The sequence below is a fragment of the Limulus polyphemus genome, unplaced genomic scaffold (genome assembly GCF_000517525.1).
Source record: "Limulus polyphemus unplaced genomic scaffold, Limulus_polyphemus-2.1.2 Scaffold526, whole genome shotgun sequence".
In the NCBI taxonomy this organism is placed as follows: Eukaryota; Metazoa; Arthropoda; class Merostomata; order Xiphosura; family Limulidae; genus Limulus; species Limulus polyphemus.
In genome coordinates, this window is record NW_013666136.1 from 389,546 (window position 1) to 403,429 (window position 13,884).

Genomic DNA, 13,884 nt, shown 5'->3' on the forward strand with positions numbered 1-13,884 from the left:
TGGAGGGATATTTAGTTAGACAAAGTTCAAATGGCAATAAAACAATAAAATTAAGTATAAACAAATGTAGTCTGCTACGAATGATAAGCTATTTAGAATAAATAATTGCAGTTTCCTGTTACAAACTGCAGTTATTCTAAAATGAAAAAGGGTAATTTACATTTAATTTATATATTTTATGGTGGTAACATGGTCGGTAAAATCGACTGAAGCTGTATTGAATTAGGATAGAAAAAATAACTTAAACCATAAAGTTTTGCTAAAAAAAAAGTTTGATATTTATTTATGAAGTTTTAGCAGCTATACAGTTAAAGTTTGAAATTTTTTAGATTGCGAAATGTATTTTTAATCTTAACATGAAAATCATTTTGCACTCGAAACACTCTGACTCCATATATTTAGGGACAAACCTTTAGTAAAAGTACTTAATTACAAACCTGATTTTGTTTACAAAAGACTTGTAATGTTTACTGAAATTTGCTAAATTCCATGAAGATACACAAAGCATTAAAAATTGTAGAATGTAAACTATTACAGTTAATTTGTGGTTACAAGATTGGTCACATTGACCAATCTTTCATGGAATGAGTTCAATCATGATATCTAGCACACTTATGATGATCAGTGCCAACATATTGACCAATGGATAAGCTTCACCCCACTTTGTGAAGCAGCCAATGATAACGGCCTCTTGCAGTCTCTTGGGGTGGACCAGGGCTAATATCTGCAAAGGAGATCAAACAATTCTCTGTTGGGGTTACCCTGTCTCAGCTGGTTTTTCCTCTGGATGGTACACACTTTACAGCATTCACACCTGTATTGACCTTGATTCATTCAGAGTCAAAAGAACTGCCATTTAATGTTAACACAATTGGGTGCCCTCCACTCTTTGTATTGTGCAAATTGTGAAATATTTCTTGCTTCAGAGTGCTGTCTGGACTTGAACGTTTTAAACAGCAAGGAGAACGCATGTCAGGCCAGAGTTCTTTGGTTGTTTATCCAGAAGCTACTGAATCATTAATTTTGGCATCCATCTGGCAGTGGAGTCTTCTACTTCATGGTTTGCATTCACTATGGCTGATTGCCATGTTTCAACTCCCCAATGATGTCCAGGGTCAGGATTTTGCACAAACAAACACAGTATCACTTTAATGAAATCCAATAATTGTGTTGCTAACTTTTATAAATTGGCCACAAATCATTGTTCATATGATGCAAAAACAAGGAAATTGCATCAAAGGTCGAAGCCAATCTCTCACCACAACTGGGTCCATTGAAACTCCATTTCTCCCCACAACTTGACCAAGAAACTTCACCTCTATTTGCATGAGTGAACATTTTCCTTGTTTCAGTTTCAGTTTAAGTTTACTATTCACTGGAATCCCATCTTCAGGTTCCCAGATATGGACTTGCAAGTTTGGCTAAATAACAAAGTAGCACTAACATAAACCAAGCATATCTCCCATTGTGGTTCCTTGAGCATAAGCTCCACCAGCATGACGTGGAATTCATATAAACCCTCTCTCATACTAAAAGCAGTCTTAGATTTGCTTTCATGATTCAGCTTAGCGTGTCAGTATCCCGATGCCATATATAGGGTTTTGACCCAGTGGAAACTTCCTAGCAGGTTCACACACTTATTTGTATGGAGAAAAGGAATGATGTCAATACAAGTTTTCATTTACCCTTCTTAAATCAATACAGAACCTTGGCATACCTTTCTTGAAAATCACTACTGGAGATGGCCAAGCACTCTCTGTAAGTTGTATGGCTGTGTTACAACATCCACTGCATTTCAATGCTCCTGATCTCCCTTATATTCCAAGGAAACTATCATAGCAGTTGCTTTACTGGATATGCATTTTCTGTTTCTTAATGCTGCTTTATCACTGTTGTTCAACCTAATAGGCCATCTGATCTCTCACATACATTGACATATTCGTCCAAAATATCACCGAGTTGCTTTTGCTACATTTACATCCATAGTATTAGTATAATTATCAACCAACAACCTCAGGTTGTGTTTAAGGTGTGATGTGACAGATGCAACCCTAGTGCTACTGCAAGCATTAGACTGTTACGCTTCATTTACAGTGCCTATAACCATTCCAGCATCCAGCTGGGTAGTTGATTGCCTATCACTACAAAGCAACACTGGTACTCTATCCCTTACCAGACAGATCACTGCCCAAGCTGATGTTGTCTGCTTTCGGACAAGAAGGAGTTCATTTCATGCATATCTGCTACGATTATGTTACATAGCATAAATATAGCATACTTCATCCAGATTAAACTATGCAATACTATTTGTGAACATTGAGGTGCTATCATTCCCTTTGCTACATGTGGTTGTGCGATACACTATTCCTGGGCTCGACGTTTTACCCATGGAACATCAGTTCATCAGTTGCAGAAGCAAACAGACAGAAAGACCTTACAGTCCAACCTAAGGAAGCCAATTTTAGAACTGAAATAGAAAATTATTACTTTGTTACTCCTAGGCTGAGTCAGAGATCAATCTTTCCTCACTAACCAATTACAATTGGCCAGAACAAAGACTCTACTCATTGGCTGTAGTGGTGACGGTTTTACTTGGACAGCTTGAAAGATCGCAAGGTTCATTGCAATTTTCCTGTTCCTTTAAATACCAGGAACTCAATCTCTCCCTCTCATGCCATTGTTGGAGCCTAACAAGTCACACACTAAGCCTTCACAGAGCTAGGCTGACCACTAAACTCTTTTGTGTTCTCTGCTGTGCATTCTCAGGCTGGTGGCCAAGCCCAACTTGGGATCTATCAGTTTTCCTGAACATTTGCCACATCATCAACCACTTATTATTGGTTATCTTGGACCTGCTTATCTGAGAACTGGTACCATTACTCCTGCCTATACTGCTTAGCAAAGTGCTGGCATTGTGGGTTAGCTGGTATCTATTGGGCTGTTGGACGAAAGCTGTATCTCTGCTATCTTTGCTGTGTGACATAGTAGAACAGCTCATCCACAATTGAAAAAGATATTTCACTTTTCCCTTCCTGCATGATATCTAAGTGGAGACATTGGCCATGACTGTAATATAGGTAGACATTGTGGTGGTATGTACCCTTGTGATGGCATAAACCCCATGGGTAGACCTTGCTGCAGCAAATGCCCTGTATACAGCACTTGCTACAGCATGTACCCTGAGGGTAGATCTGCATAGCCTTGCCCACTCACTGAAACCTAGTGTGGTTCCATTGGATTGAATTTCTGTTATGTGGAGGCAGCTGGTTGATAACCTTACAGTAGGTCTAGTCTGACACAGTGGAGGTACCTAGGCTACAACATTAATCACTGAAATTGCCATGACAAACACTGCTGCAGACTTCTTCTTCTCATGTGGCGTTTGAAGTAACCCCTTCAAATCATATTGCAACAGACACTGCAATGCTCCTATCAACCATGATGTCCTCACGATAGGCAGAGACCATTGCCAAGTATGCCTTTCCAAGCAATCAGAATATGTGGCTAATTTCTTGGTGTTAATCCTCTTATGAGCTTTGAATTTGCCCTAATAGCTCACCTAATTCTCTTACATGGCTATTTCCCAGTTGTCCTGCTACTCCTCATCAAGTTGTTCAACAGGACAACACTGAGGGCCAGACTATCTCAGTTCAGGGCCAGGCATTAAATAACCTGTTTCAGAGTCCATCCATTTCAGGTAGCGACCTGCCTAAAATGTTTTAATAACTGTTCTAGGTCCTCTCTTGCAGTCCCCTTGATTATTGATTTCGTGATCTGCTTGGCTTTGCAAAAAGGAACATGTATTCTGGGCAAAAGCCTCTCTCTTTCTCTTGTAATTTTGACAACTCTCAATGCTTAAGAATGGCACATTCTGCCTCTGTCTACTACTCACTGGTGGTATGGACCAGAGCTGGGTCTGCTGTGCTCTGACTGGCAACAGCCTAAAAGTTCGATATAGACATCTCTACCTGGTCTTAAGCTCATCAGTTACCTGTACCCCCCTTCCACAGAGATTGGTCCTCAGCCAAAGTGGTCTGGATTCTCCAAATTTGAGTGAATCTCTCTGAGTTTGTAACTGCAGTCTGACTAATGTCAAAGATCTTCAAAATGCGAGTGAAAATCTTATGTCCAGGAAAGGAATTCTCCTAGACTTGACATCTCTCCCATATATGTCTTTCTTTGCTAAACTCTCTCTCTTGATTGTTAGCACTTCTACATCCAGAAAATGACATTTTAATTTTAAAAATAATTTCTTTAAACTCAGTAAACTCAAAAGTTTAAGTAAGGGCTATAACACACATTACTGATTCAAAAACTCCGCTATAAATACTGATGTCATGGCACCACAATTTATTTTTCCTTTCTTCTTGTATTATTTTCAAGTGGAAACTGATTTCCCAACAAATAGTTAGATCCATTAATAACAGCATTAATACGTTGTTAACTTATGTCCTAAGCCCAAATATATTTTGCTAGAATCTTTATTCTGAAAGTGGTTTGAGCCTTTGGTGTAGCTCTAGATACCAGAGTTGGCAAACCAGATTCAAATCCTTGTGTGGTATCGCTATATATTCTTCTCACTTTAAGCTATGAGTGAATTACAGCATTGAAAATGGATCATATGACAACTACTGACTGGCTGCCTTCCATCAAGTCAACATTTCAAAATTAGGGATAGTATCAGATACCCTTAGTAACTTGTTTCTGACAAATTTTTACTTATGTACATCTATATTATGCAAGTTGAATACAGTTAAAAACGTGTTAGTTAGTTTAAAGCACCAAAGAAGTCTAATAATAATAATGAAGAATTTTTAATAACAACAAACTGAATAGATATGCAAGTCAGAATTTATTAACTTTTTAATTTAAGATTTCAAGCACTTAAGATAACAGTTCAAAAATTGGATTAAAATAAGCATAACATATTAAGGGCATAATTTTTAAGAAACAAGAAAAACAAAAGAGATTGAACTGACCAAATATTGCATTTGGACAATCATGGATGATTACCTAAATGTAATTTATCTTTCTAAACATTAATAAGATAATAATGTAAAATACTGTTACGTCTCCGTTTGTTAATTAACTTTCCGTAACTTCGTTCCGACGAAACTTTAGCGACACAAGTCCTTACTTAATAAAACTGGTTTATTCTTTACGAATATAGCTTTACGATACACTTAATTTCAACAATCGCGCTAAAACAAACGCTGTAACAACGAACGTGCTCAATAATACTCTCTGACTGCAGATCAATTACTTACTGTCTACTCACACATTGTCCCGTCACGTTGTCACCCTCTTATATATATACCAGCCTACCCTACATCTAGTAATCTCCCGGAGGTTCGAGAGGTGGCGTGACACTAGTCACGTGACCTCGCTGACGCAACAATACTAATTTTCTAGGGAACATCCTGTAATATGATTACAAAAACATTTAATGACCATTGATGACCCAGGTTTATCATCCTTTATGGTCATTAGAATAATTAATTTCATACAGTATGTCAGAGTTTGAATGTTTATTTATTGTGATTCTATGGCACAAAGCTACAGTTTAAGTTCACTTCATGTCAAAAAATTTAGTGACATGGAGGAGAAAAACCCAATAAGGATGTACAAATTGTTACAAAATGATAGACACTTTCATTGCATAAAGTGTATAATAAGATAATCATTGCAAAATGGAATCCATGATGATCACATAAAAACTGTAGATTGTGAAAAAAAAATCAAACAATATAGTTTTGTTGAATTATTTTTACTTGAGGAACCTTATCATCAAAGGATTGTTTAGCTAAATAGTATTGATTTAAGTCATTCCATTAGTCACCTTGAAGAAACTCTTTGTTAATAAATCATAACTGATTTATCAAAATTGTATCAAGAATTATAACAACCTATATTTAGATAAGTATTGTTATTATAAATCATTGTTTATGATACTCCTAATTTAGGAGTATTAAATTATTTAGGTAAACTACATGCTTATCCTAAATTATGAATAGCACATAAGAGTCACTGAAATAAATTGATTAGTGAATCATTGAATAAATTTGGCTACCCTATTAACTTCATAAATTGTGCATTACACATATAAATGTTAGGACATTACGTTAACAAAGTACATTAATATAACGGTAAAATTAAACATATTAAGATAATTATCATAGATCCATATGTGAGAATCTGATTTCTAACAGAAAAACATTGATTTCGATGACGAGGAACCCACTTTGATGATGACAAAACCTTGTCGAAACGTTGTACATTTGCTGTTATGTTAAACTTATATTAAAGTTTTTCTTCATTATCCATTCAAGCTGTCTCCAGCCATTATTAGAAAACATTGATCTTCTTCTGGATAATGCTGGTTTTGAAGTTTGAACTCCAAGCTTCTGTGCAAAATCTACTCTTGTACCAATAACCAGATTTCATTTTCTACCAGTTATTTCTTTTATAATATGCCCCTCTGTGGCTTAGTGGTAAGTCTGTGAAGGCTTATATCGCTAAAAACTGGGTTTCTATACTCATGTTAAGCTCAGCACAAATAGCCCTTTCTAGTTAAGCACAAAGCTACACACACGTTTACATTAAGAATTATGCTACTATTGAAAAAAAAAATGCATTTGTTAACCCATTCACAGTGGTTGGTAAATATGTATATTTTTACTTTTTTTAAATTCCTAAAAGAGGTGTTGGATCACAAGTTTTTGTGGTAATGATGGACTCTGCTATATTTACACCTCATATGCATCAGTTTCTTTCAAAGTATCTGAGAGGCTTTTGTGACAGTTCTCACTGCCACAACAGCAAGCACCACTGAAGCTGAGGAAAATCCAGATTATTTTAAGGATTTATTAGACAGCATTGACTGATGAGTTGATGCAGTGAATGGGTTAAAAATTGACCAGATAAAATGGTAATAACGTTTTACTTTCTAAAGGTGATGTTTTGTAAAAACTTATTTTTTTTATTTTAAATACTAACTAGTCTTAAATAGTTTGTTGTGTGTGTGTGTGTGTATATATATATATATATATATATATATTTAATAATTACTGATTACAACAAAACATTTTCAAACAAATCTAAAAATATCTAGTTATGACAATATAAAATACTGTAGTCAGTAATGTTGTAACATAAAATCTTTATTATATAAATATGCATATCTACATCAGCAGGACATAACAATAAAAAATTACAAGAAATGGTTCAATATATGTGTGAAAAACTGCATATTTCATGATTTCAAATCATTGTCATTCAGGTGCATATAAAAGCAGCTTATATTGTTAAAATTTTGTTGTGCTAAAATGTTTGTTCTAAACCCTACAAAACAGAAACAATTGCAGAAAATACAACAATTTTAAATATAACCATATTTGTAACCTGGTTGTGCCTTAAAAACATACTTAAACCATACAACACTTTGTGAAATAGAGGAGAAAACATAAATTAAGCAAAGCCCAAAAATGTCAAATAAACTGGATGGGAAAACCAGTACAGTTATTCTGCCAAGGATGTAAGTGGTCTATTCATACTGACCATAGCAAGTATGAGGATGAGAAAATAAAAAACAAATAGAGAGCACATACATTCAGAAAGAGAGAGAAAATAGAAAAATTTGTAAAATTGTACAGAATTTACTACAGTATATATCATTGTCTAGTATGACAGCACAGCAACTCTGACAATACATGAATAATGTTTTTCCCCATCAAGCCTTCTAATCCCAGGTCACTTTAAAGAAAATATAAGCAGTACCATGCTTAGATACTCAACAATATAAACATTACAAAATAAACTTCATGCTACATTGCAGGTTAAATTAGATGCAATGAGAGTACTACATCATTGACAATGACTGAAGTAGATGGACAACTGGAAGTGATGAACACCAGTGTTTAATGTTTTCTTTGGCCTAAAATTCGTGGCAGTACAATAGTGATTACTAATCAGTTCGATGAGTGTAATGCAGAGCAAGAACTAAACAATAAACATATAATGCATACTTCTGATTGCATCAACATTTTGGCTGGACAGTTTGAAAGCATTAACAAACTTGCTGGCAGAGACAGACAATGAATAAATATACAGCACAAAACAAGACACCATATTACAAGTTACCATGATCATATATATATATATACACATTCCCACATACATAAGTACAGTACATAAAAGCTGTCTTGAAGCTGTAACCTGGGGCAAAATTTACATAACATGCACCTATTGTTCAAAATCGTCACCTTTTCTTCAACAAAGAAATCTTTTCCTTACAGAAACCACTCTTTCATACCTTTTCCTTTAAGTTCAACTTTGCATAACACTTTGGGTCATGTCCTTCTGGTTAAAAATGAAGACACTGGTTAATAAATCACTACACTTTTTGTTTATTTTTTTTACTATTATCGAGAGCACTGAACATATCACCCGTTTGTGCAGTTCAGAAACATGAGGTAACAAAAAAAGTCACTTTGAAGCATGACACAAGCTCCGAGCACTGTACCTGGTGGAGTTTAACGATACACATAGGAACTCAGCTCAAGTTATTGATATATGGGATCCTTGATCATGAAATGTTAAATACTTATTCAATGTGAAACTGGTAATGATTTTAACCTCAAGTTGTACTTGGGTTCCATATACTTTTGGATTTATTGTTCAGTTCCAATCAGTTTTATACATTTCATTGTTTATTATGACATAGTGATTATAATTTTTGAAAATGCACTTAGGACTCAAAAAAATGCCAGAATATCATCATTTGTGCTATTTGAGGTTGACGTTGTAGCACTGCTGTTGACTGTTGTTGTGTTGGTTGTACTTCCTGAGGTTGTGCTAGAATTCCCACTAGTGCTTATCTCAGGAGGATCAAGATAACATAATAGCTCCATGGGGTCCACTACACTTTCTGGTAACAACTGAAAGAATAACAAAGCTATTCTGTACTGTGCTGAAAATGGAACAGTACAATGAAATATTTAAATCAGACATAGTGTAATCTAGAAATTCAATGCATTTGATTTCACCCAAACATGGATTCACAGATTACAGTAAAATGTGTTACAAATTATCCCATATATAAATTGCAAAAAATAAATTAAATATTATAACAGTGTATTGGGTAATATTATTACATAATAATTTATATAGTTTAAAAAGAACCTACAAATACAGCTTAATACTGGGGTTGGGAAAATAGATGCAATTTATCAAAATGTATTTTAAAGTTAATAAAGTTGTGTGCACTGTTTTCTTGGTTATGGTATGGAACTTTATAAGATGCTTTGGAATGTTTAGATTTGGTCTAAATGTGGTTGCAATGGATGAAGGTAGACAGATTCACAAAAAAATTTTGAATTCAAATTTTTCTTCATAGTGGAAATGAGAAATGAAATAAATCTTTCAATTCTTAACTAGCTTCTGAATAAATTTATCTAAATACATCAATACTCACATTAAGTCCTTCCTGACCTTGACCTTCACCATCAATAACAGCAGCAGGATCAAAATTGAGGTCACTGAGATCAGCAGTATGAGAAAGTGAGTTATCATTGGTCACAGATGAAGGCTGACTATTGGGTGGATTTGAATTGCTGTTGTTGTTATTGGCTTCAATGCTGTTTCCATGAGTTCCAACAGATGGAGGTGGAATGCTTGGAGGTCCTCCATTACCAGGGGTGTGAGGAGTATGAGGTGTGTGTGGTGTGTTGGGACCATGCTGCATCATGCCTTGGTTTTGTGTAGATGATGGGGTAAGGGGTGCATTCTGTTGGTAGTTGGATGACTGGTGACCTTGGCTGGTCCCGAGAGTAGAAGCAGAGGTGGCTGGATGAGACATCTGTTGGCTGCTTTGATCATGCATACCAGGAGGGCACATTTGCTATAAACAAAAGAAATGTATAAATTCAAAGTTATTATTGGTATGATTATTTCTTCTTACCAATCTATGGACATATTTAATGTGCCAACTACAATATAATGATGTATCTAATGAGTCAATTACACCATAATGATGTATCTAATGAGTCAATTACACCATAATGATGTATCTAATGAGTCAACTACAATATAATGATGTTCCTCTCAAGCCAACTACATCATAATTCGATATCTAATGAGCCAACTACATCACAAAGGCATACTTAACGAGCCCACTACATCATAATTCGATATCTAATGAGCCTACTACATCATAAAGGCATACTTAACGAGCCCACTACATCACAATTCGATATCTAATGAGCCAACTACATCATAATTCAATATCTAATGAGCCAATTACATCATAATTCGATATCTAATGAGTCAACTACATCATAATTCGATATCTAATGAGCCAACTACATCATAATTCGATATCTAATGAGCCAACTACATCATAATTCGATATCTAATGAGCCAACTACATCATAAAGGCATACTTAAGGAGCCCACTACATCACAATGACATACCTAACAAGCCCACTACAATATTATGACATACTTAAAGAACCAAGTACAATATTATGACATACTTAAAGCACCAACTACAATATAATGATGTACCTAATGAGCCATTTACAATATAATGATGTACCTAATGAGCCATCTACAATATAATGATGTACCTAATGAGCCAACTACAATATAAAGATGTACCTAATGAGCCAACTACAATATAATGACATATCTAATGAGCCGTCTACAATATAATGATGTACCTAATGAGCCAACTACAATATAATGACATATCTAATGAGCCAACTACAATATAAAGATGTACCTAATGAGCCAACTACAATATAATGACATATCTAATGAGCCATCTACAATATAATGATGTACCTAATGAGCCAACTACAATATAATGATGTACCTAATGAGCCAACTACAATATAATGACATATCTAATGAGCCAACTACAATATAATGACCTACTTTAGTAAGTAAGATTAATTTAATACTTTAAAACAAAAGCAATTTCTCATTTACTGACATATGAATCCAGAAATTATCTGCTTAACTGAAATACTAGTCTACATATTAAGTATTAAAATTCACCTCAGTTTTAAAGCAAAGCTTGTCTTTGAACTCTTAACACACATACAGTGTTAAACTTACAAAATTCTTCTGTTCTATACATTTCATAGATGGTAGATTTGATACTGTTCAAAGTTTAGGCCACTAACAAATACTCAACAATATGAAGTGAGACCATGAAAATGCTATTGTAAAAACAATAAACGAATAATCATAATAACAAGAAAAGTGGTAAAATATTTACCTGGTTTAGTGATTTTTCCATTGCAACAAGAGGATCTAAAGAAGCAACACTGTCATTAAGACGTGAAAGTGGACTTCCATAGTCTGAAGAAAATTCATAACTTCCATTCATTCCTCTGTAATTCATGCCATTTGGAAGATTATGACCATTGGTAATTGATCCATTAGCTATAGCTGAAAATAAAAAAAAGCAGGAATACTACATTAAAACTGTTGTCATCATTCAACGATTAATATTCAACACTTTCAGCCATCAAAACACTGTTGATAAAGTCTTAAATATTTCTTTTAAATTCTGAAACTGCCCTTAAAAGATGCGAAACCTAATTCAACTATTCTTAAGATATAGCCAGTATCACAGTTAAATAAAGCCCATTAAGTAATTTAATTCAACTTTAGTTACTTCAACCACATGAAGTATTTTCATTAACTATTGTTTACAAAAATTAAAAATACACTATTTTTCTATTTCACATTAAAACAGCCATATTCAACAAGATTAAAAGGGATGATTACCAATCAAGTAGTTTTATTTTATAAAAAATTATACAAAATGCCATCTTCAGAGTCGAAATTTTACTAATCTTCAAATTGTCTAAATATTTATGAATAAGTGATCAATTAAAGTACTTTTTTTAGGTTTATGGAAAAAAAACTATAAATTAAAAACTCTAAGTGTGTATGTATCAAATACTTCAAAGTTTCTCAAAGGCACGACTGAGATATAAATATTTTTAATCAAATATGTACTTTCTGCCCATCTGTTTATATAATGTAGTAAATTCTACAAGTCTGTTGTACACAAAAAACCAAACAGATGTTTTATAAAAGTATTTGTGCTCAAGATATGTCTGTGAATTGCTGATGCTACTCTGAATCAGAGTCTAACAAGTCAGAGTGCATGGTGATGTACATGTGAAAAATAAAGAAACATTTTTCCATCATAAAGTTTTCATACTACATTTGTGTAAAGTAAAATACAGTTTTTCAGAATCCCGTATATGTTTTCTGGTATTTACTCTCCTTTACCATGAATTATCACTAAATAAACAATGCCTGGTAAAATTAACAGCTGATAACTCTGACATCAAATACTCAGTACTATGTTGAATGGTACTCTGTAAAGGTTGTGGCATGTGTACTTTGGCCCCACCCATGCATATAGGGTTAAAAGATTGTTAATACTTCGGACAACTGGCCTCTAGCTATACCTTTAGAATTTGACTATTAAAAGTGCGAGTATAAACTACCTCTTCTTGTTTGTTTGTTTTAATTTGCGCGCAAACTTACACGAGGGCTATCTGCGCTAGCCGTCCCTAATTTAGCAGTGTAAGACTAGAGGGAAGGCAGCTAGTCATCACCACCTACCACCAACTCTTGGGCTACTCTTTTACCAATGAATAGTGGGATTGACCTTCACATAATAATGCCCTCACGGCTGAACGGGTGAGCATGTTTGGTGTGACAGAGATTCGAACTCGCGACTCTCAGATTGCGAGTCGAGCACCCTAACCACCTGGCCATGCTGGGCCCACCTCTTCTTACAGAAATGTCTGAAAAAATCTGTAAAGTTCATTCTAAACAAGGTTATTTAGTCAGTAACTAAAATTTTTATGGATACAAAACATTAGCAAATAAATTAGTTATTCTGGATGGAGTTTCAAGTCCATTTTAATTATTGAAAAGATGTCATGGTAAGAAATAGCACATCTGTGAGGTATGTAAATATTAGGGGTCAAGAAATTAATGTCGCATTTTGGAACACTTTCATTTACCAGCCCCCAAAAACGTACATCACGTACAATAGTTAAACGAACCTCCTCAATGTCACGTTAGTGTAGCCTATAATGTGTAAAGTTTAGTATGCTCTAATCCCTCACAATGATGGCACACAATGAGACACACACATTTGGCATGTAATGCTGTTAGAATACAAGAAGGGAAACAACGCCTCTGTAGCCACAAAGAATATCAAAGAAGTTTATGGAAATGTTTGAACATTTATAAGTGTTAACAATGGTTCAGCAAATTTCGTTCAGGTGACTTTAGCCTTAAAAACTGTGATGGCAGGGGCCAACATGTTGGAATATTGATGCTCTGAAAACACTTATTGAGTCTAACCCAAGGCAACACACTCATGAATTGGCCCTGAAATTGCATGTCTCTCATGAAACAATAAGTAAACATCTAAGGAATATGGGAAAACTCCATAAAGAACTCTCCAATGATCATCGTTTTAAATGTGTAAACGTTGCTTCATCTCTTCTGGCGCGTAATGGATAGAATTGTCACCGGTGATGAAAAATGGATTCTCTATTTGAATATTAAATGCCAAAAACAATGGCTCAGTCATAGACAAAAATCACTTTCGACCCCAAATCCTGGACTTCATCCGCAGAAAATGATGCTTTGCATTTGGTGGGACATCAAAAGAGTAATTCATTTCGAACTCCTCATCCACAGCCAACTGTCAATGCAGAGATCTATAGTCAGCAACTGGAATGTTTAAATCAAGCCTTTCATCAGAAATGCCCTTCATTTGTCAATCGGAAAGGTGTTCTTCTTCTCCATGAAAATGCATGTCTACATGTGGCACGTTTGACG

The 13,884-nt window shown here is 34.7% G+C and overlaps 1 protein-coding gene across 3 annotated transcripts in view; it reads right to left on the reverse strand.

The window, feature by feature from the left end:
• Positions 1 to 7,142: 7,142 nt before the first annotated feature.
• LOC106458875 (zinc finger MIZ domain-containing protein 1-like) overlaps positions 7,143 to 13,884 on the reverse strand; it is a 136,505-nt gene continuing 129,763 nt past the window's right edge. For all 3 annotated transcript variants that reach the window (XM_022385236.1, XM_022385238.1, XM_022385237.1), the window contains 3 exons: positions 11,282 to 11,454; positions 9,473 to 9,898; positions 7,143 to 8,936 (listed from right to left, as the gene is read on the reverse strand). In XM_022385236.1, coding sequence (XP_022240944.1) covers positions 8,754 to 8,936; positions 9,473 to 9,898; positions 11,282 to 11,454 — 782 coding nt within the window. In that variant the 3' untranslated portion in view covers positions 7,143 to 8,753. The remainder of the gene's footprint in view (positions 8,937 to 9,472; positions 9,899 to 11,281; positions 11,455 to 13,884) is intronic.